Source organism: Styela clava, chromosome 7 (genome assembly GCF_964204865.1).
Source record: "Styela clava chromosome 7, kaStyClav1.hap1.2, whole genome shotgun sequence".
NCBI lineage: Eukaryota > Metazoa > Chordata > Ascidiacea > Stolidobranchia > Styelidae > Styela > Styela clava.
In genome coordinates this window covers 18610587-18629771 of record NC_135256.1, presented here as the reverse complement: position 1 = coordinate 18629771, position 19185 = coordinate 18610587, and the positions used below count along the sequence as shown (strand labels likewise).

The following is a 19185-nucleotide window of genomic DNA, read 5'->3' as shown; positions in this document are numbered from 1 at the left end:
TCAGACATCGTAGATACTAAGAATTACATTCGTTTTTGGATTGTTTGGTTTTCAGGACTGGTGCATATAGTAAAGTTGCAAAACTGCGTATGTCCCCAAGTCATAGACACGTTTCTGCCTAAGTCACAGTGCGCCATTATGACGTCATATGATTGCGTCATACAAATTAACTTAATTCCGGCTACGATCGGAAAATTGAACTATGGCAAATTATTGACTCTCAATGGCATAGCAATATCATGAGGAAGTTTTTTACGTTTTTCTCAAAACTGCTAAAAATGACTTACGCAATTCGGTTATTAGCGTGACGATATGCAAGTTTGGGTCACTAGCTGACTTCGCTCTGATTTATATATTGATTCGAAAATAATGCGACAATTCTGTGTGAAATCGCGTGCGAATCATTTCTCAAAACGTTTAGTCGGAGAATTCCTTGTGTGAGGTCAGAAAGGTGGTTGCTTTGACGGCCAAGTTACCATTCTTGCCAAATCAAGCGAATCGTAAATGTCAGATCAAGTCAGAATATTCTTTGTCACTCACGAGCTCGCAATTGGTGCTTCCAACGCCATTCGCCCGTTACTGAGTGTTGGCCTACGATCTCATCAAATTTCAGCTCTTTAAATCTATATTCAATGCCAAGCATATCTTGTAATAGGAAAGTATTATAGGCTAGCGTGCTTGATATTCGATCACAATGAGCAACAAATGCAATGTGGTAAGCAATAAAATAGAAAGTCGTAAATAACTGGTTTAAACTGGCCGTGAGCTACAATAAAGCACTTGAGTATATATAATGATATTGGCTCAGCGTGTCATTTTGATGCGAATGAAAACCGATGATGCGCCTGTAGCTCGACTAGCAGCGATATTTATTTTAGAATTTATTATAAGCGACTTTCAGTGTAGATTAACCCTCAGCGTGGGTATTACTTAAATAATCTTTTTTTTTGGAATACGAGATAGGATAGATATGCAATAAATATGAATCTTCCTAAACGTTTGATGTGGAAATTGATTCCGAACGAGGTAGGCCTGCAACGGAGGTTCTCCCAATACCACACACGTTCCGCTTCTTCCTCGGGGTAAGTATTTTCTCGATACTATTATATTACATTAATGTTACTGAATCGAGTCCATCTGTCACCTCTTGTTGGATATTAGTTCCATACTCATTCATCTCTTCTCATAATCAATGCTTGAGATGACAAGTTTTTTGAAGTAATAATAATTTGTCATATCCGAAGCAATGGAAATCATGTAGAAGCCACTTTGCCCAATAAAAATAACTGATGATTTTGCGCCATAAATTTTTTATCACCCACTTTCCACGGTAAACATGGCATATTATGGTAAAAATAATTCTAGTTAAAAAGTAATATTCTATAGCAGGGGTGGCCAACCTGTTTTCGACTAAAATCTTCAAAATAGCTCGCGATCGACTGATCGGTAAAAGGTCATAAACAAAAATGTATCAATAGTGAATACGCAGATAACCTCACACATTTTTATACTCTATTCAATTTGTTAATTTGATTATATAATTGTAAAAACTTCATCCCTCGTTTTAATCAAAACGAAGCAAAGAAATGACTGGACGCCGATGCAGAGCTACGTTTGCAGAAACTTCTTTGATGCCTCGTTTGCATCTTATATTGGAAACAAAACAGCAGCAAAATTCTCACTAATGTTAATTGTGTTTGTACATAATTTGGCATGTAGCTACATGTTTTTTCATGTGAGATGTTTTCTGTGTGGCGTTATTACGCATAACAGGTGCCCAGCACTGCATTTTATTACGCAAATATATTATGGTAGTATTTTATGTTCCACCAATTTCAATTTTTGGCCGGCACATTATTTGATAGTTTTTCTTCATTTAAAATGTTTTCTGTGTGCCTTTTTACCTAGGAGTATGATGAGTGCCCGCCATTGTATTTATTACGAAAATATATGTTATTATATTATGTTCCATCCACTTCAATTTTTTGTCGATTCGCGAGTACATTTTATCCAATTTTACCGGTCCGCCAGGTTGAAAGGGTTGGAAACCGCTAGTATAGCATATGGCGCTGAGAACCACACAGTATTATCAAAACTTTCTGTGCAATTCCAGCTGTCGTTGAAATAAATTTCCGTTTTATTGTTCATAGGTGACACCATGATTTCAAAGTATCGTATTTCCAAAACACATTAATGCTTTTAGGAGATTAATATCGTTTAAAAAAATTGCGGAAGTTCTCGTCAATCATTTACTTTCTGTTCAAACAGCGCTACGCAAATTCAACACTAAATATATCATAAGGTATTCTGATTATATTTCTAAAAACTGACATATCAGACGTAGAAATGCATTGAAATATCGCGATTCATGGCCATAAAACACGTTGAATTTTTATCCTTTGAAAATTTGTGAGGTTTACTCTTTGTCACGTGATTCGTAACTCCAAGAGTCGTAATCGCAGACTTTCAATGACGATAAATGACTCAAAACTTCCTACTAAATCTCAAAAAAAAATTATTTTACCGTTAAAAATTTCGGTATTTCCGAATAATTGTAGTTCTTTGCATGTCGTTAGATATCAGTGGTAGCTCATACAAAGCCTAGTTCAGAGCGAACGGCGTAAAAAGGGCCCTATATATAAAACTGGTAAACAAACGGTAAAATAATTTTTTTTAGAGATTCAGTGGGAAGTTTTGAGTCATTTTATCGTCATTGAAAGTCTGCGATTCCGACTCTTGGAGTTACAAACAACGTGATAAAGCGTAAATCTTGCAAATTTTCGAGGGAAAAAGTCAACGTTTTTTATGTCCATGAATCGCTATATTTCAATGCATTTCTACGTCTGATATGTCAGTTTTCGGTAATATAATAAGTGCTTTGATTATAATCAGAATACCTCATGATATATTTAGTGTCGAATTTGCGTTGCGCTGTTTGAAAAGAAAGTAAATGATTGACGAGAACTTCCTCAATTTTTTTAAACGATATTAATCTCCTATAAGCATGAAAAAAGTAATATTTTAACTTATCTTTCAAAACATTCTGGATCATATTAAAAAGGTAAATGAATATATCGAAAATATCGGTATTATTTTAGCCGATACCGATATATGACCGATACCGAAAAAATGGCCGATATTGCCGATACCCGATACATCGGTACATCTCTAGTACATACCCAATTACTGCATGTGTATATCGTATTTTGCTTGTACAGAACTATATTCTTCCTGCTTTAAAACACACAATAATCGCAGTGTGAAACTGGTTCAAGGCAATGTTATCGGCTATGTTATTGAATTTACTCAACATCAGACACGATCGACTACTCGAGACGTGGAGATCGACCGGTCAGAACGCGATCGACGATTTGGCCACCCCTGCTCTATAGTATACCATGAACCCTAAAGTACTTATGAGACACATATAGCTATATCACGCTGGATTTGATGTATTCTTTCATTTTTTATGGAAGTGAAGACATCAAATCAAATTTACTTTTGAAACTTCACTACTTTCAGAAAAGTTAGCTCATCGATTTCACGCAGAGAAGAAGATTGGATTTCTGTGCGAGATATCTTTATAAAGGCATTCCATCACTACCCACTGTACAAATATTTGGCGTCCGATGAAAGCAAACGCTCAGAATTTCTAAAGCAGTATTTGGATTCTGTGTATTATGTCACTACCCGTAAAAACAACTCTGTGCTCGTTTGCTTTAGCAAGTCGGCTACCGAAACCACAACGACGTCGGTATGATTTAAATATTATGATATATATATCGATTTTTGTCTAATGTTTTTCCCGTATATCAATATAATGCAGATTTTCTCAAGCGTTCCCTAGAATTAAAATAGTATATTGTTCGAGGTAGAGTTCTATGATCACCAAATAAACGATTTCGTTCTAACGTGACAAGCTAAACCAGTGGTTCTAAAGTTGTTAGGTTGACGTTGTTATTTTGCATTTTCTTCTTCTTGTTGTAAAATAATCGCTCTTCTGTTTAACTACAGAATCAAATGTTTCGACATGTGGTTAAAGATTGTTTTTGTCGCTAGAAGGCTATTACATTTACTCATTTCGAAAAATTGCTCTATGGAATCCGTTTTTCACTTTAAATTTCTGTGTGATGACGTCTCTGTGTCGTGATTCCATGAGCGCATTTCATCGATCTCGTCAGACTACCGATACTACCGCCTACTGTAAAGTTACGCATTCATTAGCAGAAAAATGCCTAAACGGCCAAAATACGACATATTTGGGGGGTCCGCGGATACTTCAACGAAGCATAGGCACATAAAGTTTGAGACCCACTGAGCTAAACTAAGACATAAATATGCAATCGATAAAACGAGAATATCGGTCAGAGACCGAAGACTTATCGATCGAAACTGCGGTTTCGATTCATGACACTATATATACACCACGTGTCCCATCACTAATAAATTAATAACTCGCTAATTATACGACATAATTCATCCAAAATCAATAGGCTTCTGATCCGAGATATGATGAATGCACATGCAAAATTTGGAGCAGATTCGCTTTCGTGAGATATCGCGTTCATCTAACAGACAAACAAACAGACAGTCAAACAGACAAATACCTATCAACATACTTACCGATCTTAAGATCGATAAGTAACAATACTTTCAATACTGTTGAAATATATGAATAAAAATAGCGAAGTATCCTATGTCTTAAATGTAACTTCTCATGGAGGATATGAAAAACGATAACAAAAATATTTATGATCGCTATTGTGTGCAAACTTTTGAGAATAACTTATAAAGAGTATACAGGGTGTCTCAAATGTAAGTATACACTTTCAATCTTGATTTGCTTCTCAGGTACTCATCATAGAGTGTTTGAAAAATGCAAACAATACTTACATTTTGCTACTTATCCATACTATGTTTTCTGAAGAAATGAACGCTCTATGATGAGTAACTTAGAAGAAAATTAAAAGTATATACTTATTTTTGAGACACCCTGTATTATTCTTGAGTCGAAAATAAAACACGTACGGCACAACTAATTGTCATTTTTCATAAGGCGGAAATACTAGATGATAGATTTTCCACAGCTTTTGTATTTGTATGTTTCTCTGGTAATTTAGGATAATTCAACATAAAATAGCAACGTTCAGGCAGGAATGAAATTTATTGATTTGAGTTATTACTACGATTATTTCTTCTCTGCAGAACTCAGAAGTGATTATCGGCGGATCTTTGCTACATCGTCCTTGTTTTGACGAAGGTGGTTGGAAAAGTTGCAGAGATGAGGATTTTGCAAAGGAATATGAACATTTCAATTTGAAAGAAATTGACAATGATGCATTTGATAAACTCAAAAGGCAAGCCGATGTATAAAATAAACGAGTGTAACGCGCGCAGTGCTTTCGAATAGGTACAAATACATCTGTTCGCTATTTATATATATGGTTGTTATCGGGGTTGGGAAGCTGAAAAAAAATTCAAATTGACTCAACTTAACTCAATTCTATTCAGCAAAATATTTTTCTGCAACTTAAATACGACTCATTGAGATTCATGACTTATTTAATGACGTGGGTTGTTTTTCTTGCATCAACTTGTTCGCGAATAGTCTTTTGTATGACCACTGACGTTACGTTTGCGAAACCGGAACTTGCTGGTATCAGACAATCTACAGATTCCCTGGTTGATTTCGACCACGCTCTTAAAAACTAATGAACTTTAAGAATATTAGTTTTCTGTATTTGGTTACTTCCTGATTACTGAGTATATTATGAAATGGTGTGTTCTGTTCACTTGAAACGCTTATAGATCGACGTAGCTGGTAGCCTAGAAATGCCTCTTTATTACGCCATTACCTATCAGATAATCAACGTTCACGAAAATTCGTTATTTATCACTTATGTTATTTCAAAAGGTAATTTACCCATACCCTATTTTCTCTATATTAAGTTTCTGAAAGGCAGGCTATAACGGCGTACGTCTATCTAGTGCTAAATTAGTGAGTTGTGAATTAAATGTCACAAACCAATTTTCAGATACGAATCCTGGGAATCGACAGAAATCTTACAGAAAATTCAGTCTACTGGAATACCTATGTGGGATGCAATGTTTTACGGCATAACTCCTAAGGAAGCGTGTAATGGGTCAGGAAAACGAGGATTTGATATCGGAGTGCCAGACCTATACAAATGCCAAAAACAATATGAAGTTGAAGAAATGATTCCATACAAAGTGTCGGAGACACACGAGAGCAATTTACCTTCTGGAATTACACGGTTATGCAGTTATAATAATTCTGACAGATCACCAGTTATAAGTAAAACACACGATAAAATAGAAGAGACAGAATCACTCATTCCACGACACGGAAATTCAATTAGAAACCCATTTCTAATTCTTGGTATCAGTCATTGTCACCGTGCAGCAAGGTTCCACGCAAATAATAGAATGGAACTGATTACAAAACTTACGTATAATATTGATAAAGCTTATTCAAAAGTGCCGTTTGAAGTTTATGTCATGCTATTTGACCCCTTTAGAACAGGGTTATCTAGTGATATTCGAAAAAGTTTTAGTTCTTAATTGTGAACATTTCAATTCTAGAATTATTTACAACAACAATATATTCATACGAAGTTTGTTGTTATACTATATATACAGAGCGATCTACCATAAGACAATGATTTCATGATTGAATATATGAACGCAAATCCCAGAATGGCTTATATGTGACGATTTTACAAGATTATTACTTAATTCATACTAACAGAACAAGTGGAGGAATTTCACTCATTAGAAAGATATGATGGCTTGTATTAAAAATAAATGCATGTTCATGAGGTAATCCTCAAATTAGTCTTTCATTTTATCAGCCGTGGCTTAAAGATAACACTGGCCAACACATTTTTTGGTGCCCAAGGTTTCTAAGCTGATTTAGATTAATTTGGGGGTGCTGAGTCCAAAAATCATACTCGTTTTTTCTCATCAGGTCAAATTTTTGAAATATTTGCCATTTTATACCTTTTTTCCTTAAAATTAGGGGTATTTCTAGCGTTATATTAAATGTTTAAGTTTTTATTGTGATGTATGCCAAACGATTATGACATCACACGCCTTATAGAAGTCAAATTTTATATATATAGAAGTCAGACATGAAATAAATAGGCTGCATTGTTTTGGTTGAGTTGCAGATTTTTAGAGCAAAAATTAAATATGGCTACATCTTCTCTTAGGCGACATTGTTCAAACAATCCAAATGTATTTTGCTATATTTGCGGAAAATACACATTGCAATCCAACAGGAAAGGGATCAGTAAATTTGTGAGGTGTGCTTATCTTGCCTACTTCAAAGTAATGCTGGGTGATCAAGATAAGGTATGGGCACCCCATACTGTATGCAAGCAATGTGTTGAACATCTTCGACAGTGGACAAAAAAGGATAGAAAGTCACTCCGCTTTGGTATTCCAATGGTCTGGCGCGAACCGAAAAATCATTTTGATGACTGCTACTTCTGTGCAGTAAACACTAAGGGAATCAATAGGAAGAACAGAAAATCGTTGGTTTATCCAAACCTCGAGTCTGCAATTAGGCCAATTCCACACTGCAATGAAATTCCTGTTCCAGTGTTTGAAGGCTTGCCCGAATTGGAATTGCCTTGCTCTGAAGAATATCAAACCTCCGTTTTGTCCACTAAAAGTAGTGAGGGCACTGATTCAGATATCTGGTTTCCTTCTTCACTGCCACAGCTTTTTTCTCAAGAAGAACTTAATGATCTGACTAGAGATCTCAACCTTTCCAAAGAATCTTCTGAACTTCTAGCTTCAAGACTCAATGAAAAAAATCTACTTCAGCCGGGAACTCTCATAACATTCTATAGAAAACGCCATATTGAATTCTTGTCATATTTCACTCAGGAAAAAGACATAGTATATTGTAACAACGTTGCCGGCCTGCTGCGGCAGCTTGGTGTCCAACAATATGATCCTCAAGATTGGCGCCTTTTTATGGACAGTTCCAAAAGAAGTTTAAAATGTGTTCTTCTTCACAATGGAAACTTATTTGGATCAGTTCCTCTAGGTCATTCAACAACCCTCAAAGAAAAATACGATGAAATCAAATTTGCACTGGAAAAAATTTCATACAGACAGCACCAATGGATCATATGTGTCGATTTGAAAATGGTTGGATTTCTCCTTGGGCTACAAGGTGGATACACGAAATTTCCTTGCTTCTTGTGTTTGTGGGACAGCAGGGCAAGAACAGAGCTTTGGATAAAAAAAGATTGGCCTGTGCGCAGTGAGTTGATTCCTGGCTTTCTCAATGTTTTGGCTCCTACTTTGGTCGACCGTTCAAAAATTGTGTTTCCTCCTCTTCACATAAAGCTTGGCATCATGAAACAGTTTGTGAAGGCTCTTGAGAAAGATGGCGACTGTTTCAAATATATTTGCAGGAAATTTCCAGGTCTAACCACAGGAAAATTAAGAGCTGGAATTTTTGATGGACCCCAGATTCGAAAGTTAATGAATGATGTGACTTTCTGTAATTTTATGAATCCAACAGAATTGAGGGCTTGGACGGCGTTTACAAATGTAGTAAAATTCTTTTTGGGAAAAACGAAGGCGCCCAACTACAAAGAGCTTGTTGAAACACTACTTACAAGTCTCCGTCAACTGGGTGCAAATATGAGCATCAAGTTACATTTTTTGCACAGCCATCTTGCCCGTTTTCCAGAAAATCTAGGTGATGTGAGCGATGAGCAAGGGGAGCGCTTCCATCAAGATATCAGCGATATGGAAGTTCGCTATCAAGGTCGTTGGGATTCCACCATGCTTGCAGACTACTGTTGGTCTATCAAGCGCGATGATGCCGAGGCCTCTCATTCTAGAAAATCAGTAAAACGTCAATTTATAGCTGATGACATCTATTAGATAGCATTTATTACAACTTCCAGCTTTAATTGTGAATATTTTGGTGAGATTCCATGGATATGTTCAATTAAATTACAGAAAAATGTTGTTTCTTCAATTTGCCTATCTTTATTGTGGCTATCGGCATCCTGCAAAGAGCGATATACCATAGAGGAAAAACTAGACCTGATAGAGAAAAAGTAACAGCATTTCTGAAATCAGCGCCCTCAAATGTGCTAAAAACGTTTAAAACATCTTAGGCACCATAAAAAAAAAATTTTTTTGTTGGCCAGTGATAATCCATTATTAAGTATTTCAATCTCGATATAAAGTAAATTAGTTCGCCGACAAAACTTGGTCATTTGTTTTGGATAAATTATCAATTAACAAGAAAAGTGACTCAACCCGTTTATTGAGGATTCATTTTAGAAACCAAATCGATTTGAAACATGATTTTTGTCCTGAAAGCATTGTTATATGAATAGAACTACACAAAGCAATTTTATTGGATTTTCTTTATAACCCGTCGTGGCCAGAAGTTGGGCATCTTAGTCCCATCAGTAAAATATATCCCAACAGTATTTTGTGCTTGCCATGGATATTGAGATAAGTGAAATATGCAGCTTCTAGTGAAAAAGTTGGCCTGCTAAAATTTTGGGAAGTTGAATAACTGAGGCTGATAGACATGAATTGCCACATGCTAATTGGTACCGGTGAGGCGAGCACCCACTTAGCAAAACGAAACGAATGACGAAAGTGGTGACGCTTTAAGAATTGAAAACAGTATTTTACGAATTAAAAGGCATTAGCCGAATTTTTTGTAAAATATGGGATCTCATAGCACTCATAGAAATTTTGTAGAAGAACTTTATAGAAACTATATATAAAATAAGTAATAGTCTTCTGGCGAATACTTTCATCTTGAAGTACTGAACATTTGAAATATATTAGTTATTGAAAACATCGTTTCAAACTAATGGTTATCTTTTTTTGTTCGAGTATATATATATATATATATATTTCGTGAGGATTGCTTTGAATTTAATTCCACTATTTGGTATGAAAAATTATCAAGGACCTCATAAACACCATTCATATAAAAAGTGGTAAAGATTTACAAAGCACTGAACAACGCACCATTTATAAAAATATGAACTATTTTGCAACAAGATAAATTTATTGAAAACATGAAAGTGAGATGACGAGCTATAGTTGTAAGTCACTCACATGTCAGAAAACGCGAATGTACAGCCAAGTCATTGTGTTACAATGCATACCAACAAAAAAGATTGCTTCCTAATTCTGCATTTTGTAAAACCTGACGCAAGCTTATAATTCCAATATCGTGGGTTGATAAGCCTTAAAAACAATATTGCCCAATCTGTAATTACCTATGTCGCTCTTTAACCAGAAAGATGAGTATATGTAAACATTCTCTAACGCTGAAAACAATTTATTTTATTCGAATAGAAAATAAAAAAATTCAATACGCAAACAATGCTGCTGGATAGATATTAAGTGTTGCCCGGGGAATATTTTACGTTACTAATATACATGACATATTTTGTTGTTCAATATTTTTTACAGACATTCAATATGTTCATAAAATAAACAGACAGATGGTAAGCAAGATTTCTGCTTTCACTTTAGAAAACAAGAGAGCTATGCTCAAATATATGAACACGTAGCGCCACCCAGTGGCAATAATTTTGATGACGTCATAGCGAAAAAAAGTAATAGCCTTCTGGAGAAAAATTTTATCTTTAACCACTGAAAATATCAAAGCAATTGGTCCAGTACTCGAAGAGAAAAGCGATTTTTTAAAAATGGAAACGGAGACAAATAACAATAACAACAAAATTTTGAAACGATCGTTATGGCCACTAAACGTGTCCAAAAATGATCAAGAAACTTTTGGATTCAGGAGATTGTGGAAATTAATTGGTTCAAAAATGGGTACTCCCGTAGTATGTGTACCAGCTATGGGTTGGGCCATAATTTTCTTCAGATTTTCTTTATTTTAGTTCTATTATTAGTTCGGGGACTGTCTGTGTTAGCCAAGTGAATACACCCACCTGTCCATAGTAATCAGTCCCTATACACAACTTGATGTACAGTAGTCGAACAAAATTAGAGTGAGATTTCAAACTCTTCATAACGAAAAAATTGTCATATGGAGAAAATGCCGTTGTAGATGGTCACCGACACAATTTGCAGACATATTAAGCAAGCATTGTGATATTTTCCCTTTCATATTCGGTCAAAAATCTGTTTGAATTGGTCAGCTGTCTTTTTTACAAAATTCATGTTTACAAAACAACTTTCAAATATTTGCAGATTGATTTGATTACAGAATTTTATCAAATTCGAGATACAGGAGGGTAATTACTAAATTTTCTGACATATGGACAGCATTTTTTGCTATACTGTTTAGGCTGGTTGCAAAAAACACACGGCAGAAATTATATTGGCAGAAATTATATTATTCGGCAACAACATTTATATTCAGTTATCAGGCATAGCCAACCCAGACTAATGGATTCCTCATTCGATTTTTAGTTTTCTATGAAGCCTAGTTTGTTAGCATTCCCGACAAAAAATACAAAGCCAGATAAGAATTTAGACTAGCCAAGCACATTATTCAACCTCGCTAGTTGCCTAAGCTAGCCAACATTAGTGATGTAACAATATGTCAAATAACTTTTATGGTTATTTTTATGACGAAACAACACCAAATGCAATTTTTGTTTACTCTCGCATGAATCCGACGCGGGCCACAGATAATGAAGCGGCGGGCCACATGCAGGGCTGCCAACTATGAAAAGTTTCAATAAAGGACACAGATTACCGTCATCATTTATTTTGTAAATTACAGGAAAGAACAATATGAAACAATGAAATGAAAATTATTTACAAGCTAAAAGGATACATTAAAACAATCGTCATGTGTTTTCATTTAATGTTTATTCAACATTGACCCAAACAATGTTAATAAAATTGTTATTTCTTTGGCTATTTGAGCCGGACCAAAGCAAAATTGAAAAGAATAATTACCAGCTTGCAAATACATGAACGGAGGCAATTTTTTAAGAACGGAACAATATTAAGCACAGTGCTATAACTATCGGGCAAAACGACGTTGGAAAGAATAAAGGACAATAGCATCTTTTCTAAATGATAAAAAGGACAAGGACCGAAAAGCTTAATTAAAGTATTGTCCTTTGAAATAAAGGACGGTTGGGAGCCCTAGTCACATGTGGCCCGCGGGCCTGGGTTTGGACCACCATGACCTAGGTCAGGGGTGGGCAACCTTTTTCGGCTCGTGTGCCAAAATCGGCTAAATTTACCGAACTACTGGTTTCATCTTTCGGGCTACTCCTAATACGAGACTTAATAATGTTCATAACTGAAAACAGATTAACAAGCATATGTAGATAAAAACAAGGAAAGTAATGCAGTTGCAAAGTTTTTAGGACACGAAGAATTTTCTGGAATGGCATCTCAATCAAGCAATAGTTAGTTTTCTGCACGTTTCTCTTGTATTCCCTTCCCTGATCGCTTATATTTCTTTCGAAATCAATTTATAACAGTAAGATAGCAATTACCACTAACCAACATGAGCTGTAGCCTACATGAGTGTACAACTTCATAAATCAAGCAGAATTGAAGAAAAAGGGTTGCACAGACGAACTATATTACGTTAGAATGTATCCAAATGAATGCTGTGCTCTTCTCGACAAAATTTATTACGTTTGTTACGCTATAATATATTTGCCATATGTCATGAAAGTACAAAAAGAGTTTAAATAACGGATTGTTAACAAACAATAATGAATTAATGAACACCGAGTTTCATCAGATAATTCAGAGTCTTGAATCTTTTTATCTGAAGGAGAATGATCTCGTTTCCGAGGCCTCGCTCGCGTGCCGAATAAATGGGCTCGCGTGCCAAATTTGGCACGCGTGCCAGGGGCTGCCCGCCCCTGACCTAGGTCATGAAATATATAATAGTAAACTTTATTTTATCCCATACTTTTCTTTTAGTTGATTGAATTTTTTCTTCACAATATTATAAAGTCTGTATGAGTCAACAAGATTAACGTTTCGCATTTTGTTTTCTGCTTCCTCGGTTAGTATATCGTGCTTTTTTGTAGCTGTTTTGCTTCGCGTTTCATTGTGCCTTTTCCATATATCTGAAGCCCCAGTAAAATACTCAGGCAATAATATTTCGAAAAGTTTCAAACTGTTTTCGAACTCTTCGCTTATGCCAATGATAAGATATTCTTTCTCGATGTGTTCCTTTATAATCTCGAATCTCTTCTCGCGATATACGGTATTAACGTTACATGTATTTTCCATCCCGCAGAAAAAAATCCATTCGTAAATCGCGAGATGTACGCGACAAATATAGTGATTTAACATCACACAATCGTTTATATTCTCTTTCAACCCTTCTGGCATTTTTCTTTCTACTACTTCATCGCCATATTTCATGTAATTATAATGAGAAACGAATCTACTTAGTGGATCTCTAATCAAATTAATATATATGGGTTGTTTATAGCCATATTTTCGAAAATCAATGAAATTTAAATGTCTATTGTATATGACGGGAGGCCGCAAAGAAGCTATTTTATCAACTTGATGCTGTAACTCTTCGCCTTCGAGTTTTCTTGCAGAATAATTCTTTGATTCGTAGTCGGTAAAATTGTTCCTTACCGCAAGTTCTGATATCACATACATCATGGACCTACTTCCACATTTAGGTGCGCGGTTGTATACGACGATGCTTGATCTCGCATTTTTCACCAGCGGAGATTTGGCAAAGTTTGCCACATCATCATTCTGCGCATTTCTTTTATTAGCGACGTTTTCGAAATCACCTGGAGTTTGTTTGTTAAACACTTGGATGGACAGTATCTTTTCTTTGAAGAAATAATTCGCACATAGAAATATCATTACGAGTAAAAACCATCCAACTAGTCTTCTTTGATTTCTCCTTGAAATCATTTTTATAACACTTGAAAGACGTCTAAATAAAAATAAATAAAAATATTGATTGATATCCTAATTAGGGCTTGACTTTAAAATGATAAAAAAATCCGTCACCTATTTAGAGTCTTTTAGACGAAGTAGTTCAAGTTCATCATTTCTATATAATTGATTGGGTACTTTCGAGCCCCAAATATAACGATCAGTTTCGGCCTTGTGGTTCGTTGGGCTCGTGCATAAAGATGCCTTGCGATCTTAACAAAGCGGCCCCTTTGAATATCCTGCCTATAACTTTTACAGGTAGCCTGCCCTGAGTATCTAAAGTTCTCTAGTTATTCGTCTTATACAAAGATGTAGCTCATTACACGTATGCGAAACAATCTCAGCTAGACTAGTATCGCATGTCTTCTTGATCATGCAAAGCAACCTTGTTAGCCCCCAGGGCATATTATCGCAAATCGACGTATTCAGCCGCCATCGAGCGTGTATATTTAGTTATGAGTTACTGAATCCGCATTAATACGGCGGGTACACATATTTCTGGAGCGCCCAAAAATGTATTACTCTAGGTCAGGGGTCACCAAACTTTTTTGACCGCGTGCCGGGTATGACTCAAACTGTGTTGAAACGGGCCGGAAAAATATTTTTGTCAATGCAATAAAATAAATTCTCAAAAGTTGGGAAATCCATTCAATTTATTCAACAATATCAATTTTACATTTCTGAAGCCTTGAATATTAAATTCTATATCGCAGCATTTTGATCAAGAACATCATAGCAAAACAAATATATATACAAGATTTCTCGACAACTATCCTGAGGTTAGCTGTTAGTAAAACAATTGCTGTCATGAATATCCGCAAGTAAGCAGTACAAAAGTTAACGAAACTTGTACTATTAGCGCAGAATACTCGTTCGACGTTTATTTTAGCACGAGAAACATACACAGCAGCAGTTTCGCCAAAAGCACACGCAACGAGAGCATCCTTCGCAGAAAACGCTGCGTACCGGTAGAGAATTTTAGCCTATTTTATCACAGCTATTCCTTGACAATTTTTGATTACTGCTATTAAACTACAACTCCTAAAAAGGATGATTGACTTATACTTAAATCTCTGAATCACGACTAAAAACTAACAAATAGCATTGAAAATCGCGAAAACGAGGTATTGTTGGAAACCACGACTGAAAATATGTCCTTGTGACATAAGTGTCTGAGCGGATGCGAAAGGGTCTATTGTGACGTCACTTTTTACACCTTGCTGATTGGCCAATGTTACGAATTGAACACGGGAGTCGATGCTCGGGGAAACATTCCTTGGAAAAAAATTCCCTATTTTTTAGTGTTATTGCGTGCCAGATGAAAGGACGCCACGAGCCGGATCTGCCCCGCGGGCCGTAGTTTGGTGATCCCTGCTCTAGGTCATGGTAATGCAATATATAATATTAAACTTTATTTTATTCCATACTTTTCTTTTAGTTGATCGAACTTTTTCTTCACAATGTTATAAAGTCTGTATGAGTCAACAAGATTAACGTTTCGCATTTTGTTTTCTGCTTCCTCGGTTAGTATATCGTGCTTTTTTGTAGCTGTTTTACTTCGCGTTTCATTGCGCCTTTTCCAGATATCTGAAGCCCCAGTAAAATACTCAGGCAATATTATCTCAAAAAGTTTCAAACTGTTTTCGAACTCTTCGCTTATGCCAATGATGAGATATTCCTTCTCGATGTGTTCCTTTATAATCTCAAATCTCCTCTCGCGATCTTTGGTATTACCATTACATGTACTTTCCATCCCGCAGAAAAAAATCCATTCGTAGAGCGCGAGATTTACGCGACAAATAAAGTGATCCAACATCACACATTCGTTTATATCCTCTTTCAACTTTTCTGGCATTTTTCTTTCTACCACTTCATCGCCATATTTCATGTAATTATAATGAGAAACGAATCTACTTAGTGGATCTCTAATTAAATTAATATATATGGGCTGTTTATAGCCATATTTTCGAAAATCAATGAAATTTAGATGTCTATTGTATATGACGGGAGGCCGCAAAGAAGCTATTTTATCAACTTGATGCTGTAACTCTTCGCCTCCGAGTTTTCTTGCAGAATAATTCTTTGATTGGTAGTCGGTGAAGTTGTTCCTTATCGCAAGTTCTGATATCACATACATCATGGACCTACTTCCACATTTAGGTGCGCGGTTGTATACGACGATGCTTGATCTCGCATTTTTCACCAACGGGGATTTGGCAAAGTTTGCTATAACATCATTCTGCACAAATCTCTTATTGGCAGCGTTTTTGAAATCACCTGAAGTTTGTTTGTTAAACACTTGGATGGACAGTATCTTTTCTTTGAAAAAATAATTCGCACATAGAAATAGCATTACGAGAAAAAACCATCCAACTAGCTTTCTTTGATCTCTTCTCGAGATCATTTTTATAACACTCAAAAGACGTCTAAATTAAAATAAATAACAATATTGATTGATATCTTAATTAGGACTCGACTTTGAATTGATAAAAAATATTCGTCAGTTCGTCAAGTCTTTTAGACAAAGTAGTACAAGTTGATTAGTTCTATAGGCTATAGCTGATTGTGATTGGGTTATTTTCAAGCTCCAAATATAACGATCAGTTTCGGTCTTGTGGTTTTTTGGACTCGTGCATGAAGATGCCTCGCGATCTTAACAAAGCGGCCACATTGAATATTCTTCTTATAACTTTTACAGGTAGACTGAGTATCTAAAGTTTTCTAGTTATTCGTCTTTTACAAAGTAGCCCATTACACGAATGCCAAACAAACTCAGCTGGACTAGTATTATCTTCTCGATCATGCAAAGCAAGCTTGTTTGCCCCCAGGGCATATTATCTCAAATCAGCCTGTTAAGCGTCTGCCGAGGAGGCGCAGTTCTTACCACTTCATGACGGTTCATGTCACGAATGAACCGCGGCGTCTCTTGCCATGGTTTTATAGCGCTATTACCAGTATATTCACAAAGTCATGTACCAGATTTTAGTTTATCATGCGAAATTATATTTACCTAAACCTGAAACCTAACCGAAAACGTTCCAACTTACCCAAAGTTTGACACCATCAGGAGAAAATCCTGCCCTTACAGCCTACATGCCTTGGTTTGTAGCAGCACAATTTTACCCACCATGGTTTTCCATTTGCTGCCGTGGTACCCCGCCTCACGTTTGTGACAGCTAAAAAGTTAGCCGCCATGATTTGACCATAGCGGCCATGTTTTGGAAATCCCGCCATGGCTTTGCGGCAGTTTCAGTTGCTGCCGTGGTACCCCGCCTCACGTTTGTGACAGCTAAAAAGTTAGCCGCCATGATTTGACCATAGCGGCCATGTTTTGGAAATCCCGCCATGGCTTTGCGGCAGTTTCAGACGTCGCAAAATACCTAAAACTGCACTTGCCAATGAGCGTGTGCATTTAGTTCTGAATTACTGTCTCAGCGTTCCTCTTTTTATAAATCTTGGTGCAATCTGTATCGATTTTATTGTCGGAAACTTTGTACTGGGAAAATATGCCCCTGGAAAGTGAAAAAAGGTATCATGATTATTGCAGTGTGAATAGCGATTACTCCCTTTTTAAATGATGTAAATAAGGTTATATTCTTTTGGCAAGATTTTATGTCAAGATCGGGATATATAATTTAATAGGGCAATTTTCCATGGCAAGATATGAATATATAACAAGTATTCATTGTCATTAAGCTGACATCATCAAATTGAAAATTCATTGATAAGTACGATTGTACATTAGCAAACCTAATATATATATCCTCATCTATACTTCCAGCTTATTGGAGCGGAAATTTTTATTCCGTTACTCTATTGATATAGATAAGTAAAAATATCCATTTTTTGGCATTTTTTCTTTATTACAAGCTAAGGAAAAGCGACCCCCATAATCCCTTTCAGCTGAACCACTGTGGAGATAATGAGAATCCGAATATTTACAAATGCAAGTTTTAAAATTACAGTCGTCATCTGAAAAAGTACGTTAATGTTTTTTTTGCTGTAATGAGCGACAACTTTATCAATTAAAAAGAAATGAATGTGCATCAGCTCTTTTAATTATCTAATCAACAAACAGAAAACTGGAAAAACAAAGCATTGGTACTTCTACATTATGATGGAATGATTCTGATCAATCATCTCTCAGTGACCAGTGAAAGAGGACCAGTCTACCGAAGACTAAAGTTTAATCATATATTTACGGTTTAATCAATAGACAAACCAGAAGCATAGCAATGTGTATCACTTTTAGTTAATTGTTTGCGAGTATAGCTAAGATCTAATTGGATGTTTCCCCGAGCATTGATCTCCGTGTTTATTTACGTAACAATGGCCAATCAGCAATAACTCAACAATGTGGTAACAATTGAAATTTATGCGACCGCTCAGACACTTGTTTTGCTCAGACAGATATTCAAGATGGTTTTAAACATTGTCTCGTTTTCGTTTTAAAATAAGCATACGTTTTTTGTCACACTGAAGTATGGGAAGAATTTTTATAAGGGTCGGGGAAACATCCATACCGTTACTGTCTTGTAAACATCGCAAACTGAATGAGGGATGAAATGTTTACAAGATATTATCATGGTTAACTAAATATTCAGTTAACCATGATATTATTTGCATATCATTCCAGACGAGGGCGCTGGTGCGGCGTTGGAGTTCATAGATAGTAGACGAACAAAACAAACAAACTTAATAACATTTTAATTCACTCGGAGCGGTCTGCCTGCGAGGTTATCTTTCTTTCTATGCTGCTAACGGCTGACGGACAACTCAACAAGCGTTTAGATTCTCGTTGTATTGCGTTTTGCACTTTCATCATTGAGTTATTTGTCGATAACTGGCTGATTTTTGAGATGAACTGGTAGGGCATCGGTACCGTCCCCCTGTACTCTGTCATACTGCCATGTGTCTTGTGATTACTTGGTTACCGTTACCGCTGCTGATATCAGCACTGTAGTCTATGTAGCAGTGGTATTTTTACTGCTGTACTGCTATGCCTTTTTCGAGATTTCAGGTCAGCAAATTTTGGGTCTAGCCTATATGCAAAAATTGTTGAGCTAAGCCAACTAGAAGTGCATGTGGTACGGTACTATACTATACCAGACCCCAATTTTCATGTTAAATTATAATTTCTCAATAGTCTGATAGTAGGCTAGTCTATTAGGCGTACTGTAATAATTAATTTTTTCAGGGTTTAATTACCATACCGAGGACACTGGACAGTACTGTCAGACAGTC

General features: G+C 36.1%; 2 protein-coding genes across 2 annotated transcripts; one reads left to right on the top strand and one right to left on the bottom strand.

Annotated features, from left to right (window-relative positions):
• Positions 1–607: 607 nt before the first annotated feature.
• Positions 608–7050, top strand: LOC120328292 (uncharacterized). The gene is made up of 4 exons (XM_039394736.2): positions 608–1082; positions 3523–3754; positions 5206–5357; positions 6036–7050. The coding sequence occupies exons 1-4, from the start codon at positions 982–984 to the stop codon at positions 6580–6582; spliced, it is 1032 nt and encodes a 343-aa protein (XP_039250670.2). The 5' UTR covers positions 608–981; the 3' UTR covers positions 6583–7050.
• A 4701-nt stretch (positions 7051–11751) lies between these two features.
• Positions 11752–16476, bottom strand: LOC120328811 (uronyl 2-sulfotransferase-like). The gene is made up of 2 exons (XM_039395352.2): positions 14017–16476; positions 11752–13939 (listed from the first exon to the last, which is right to left on the bottom strand). The coding sequence occupies exon 2, from the start codon at positions 13915–13917 to the stop codon at positions 12925–12927; it is 993 nt and encodes a 330-aa protein (XP_039251286.2). The 5' UTR covers positions 13918–13939; positions 14017–16476; the 3' UTR covers positions 11752–12924.
• Positions 16477–19185: the final 2709 nt, after the last annotated feature.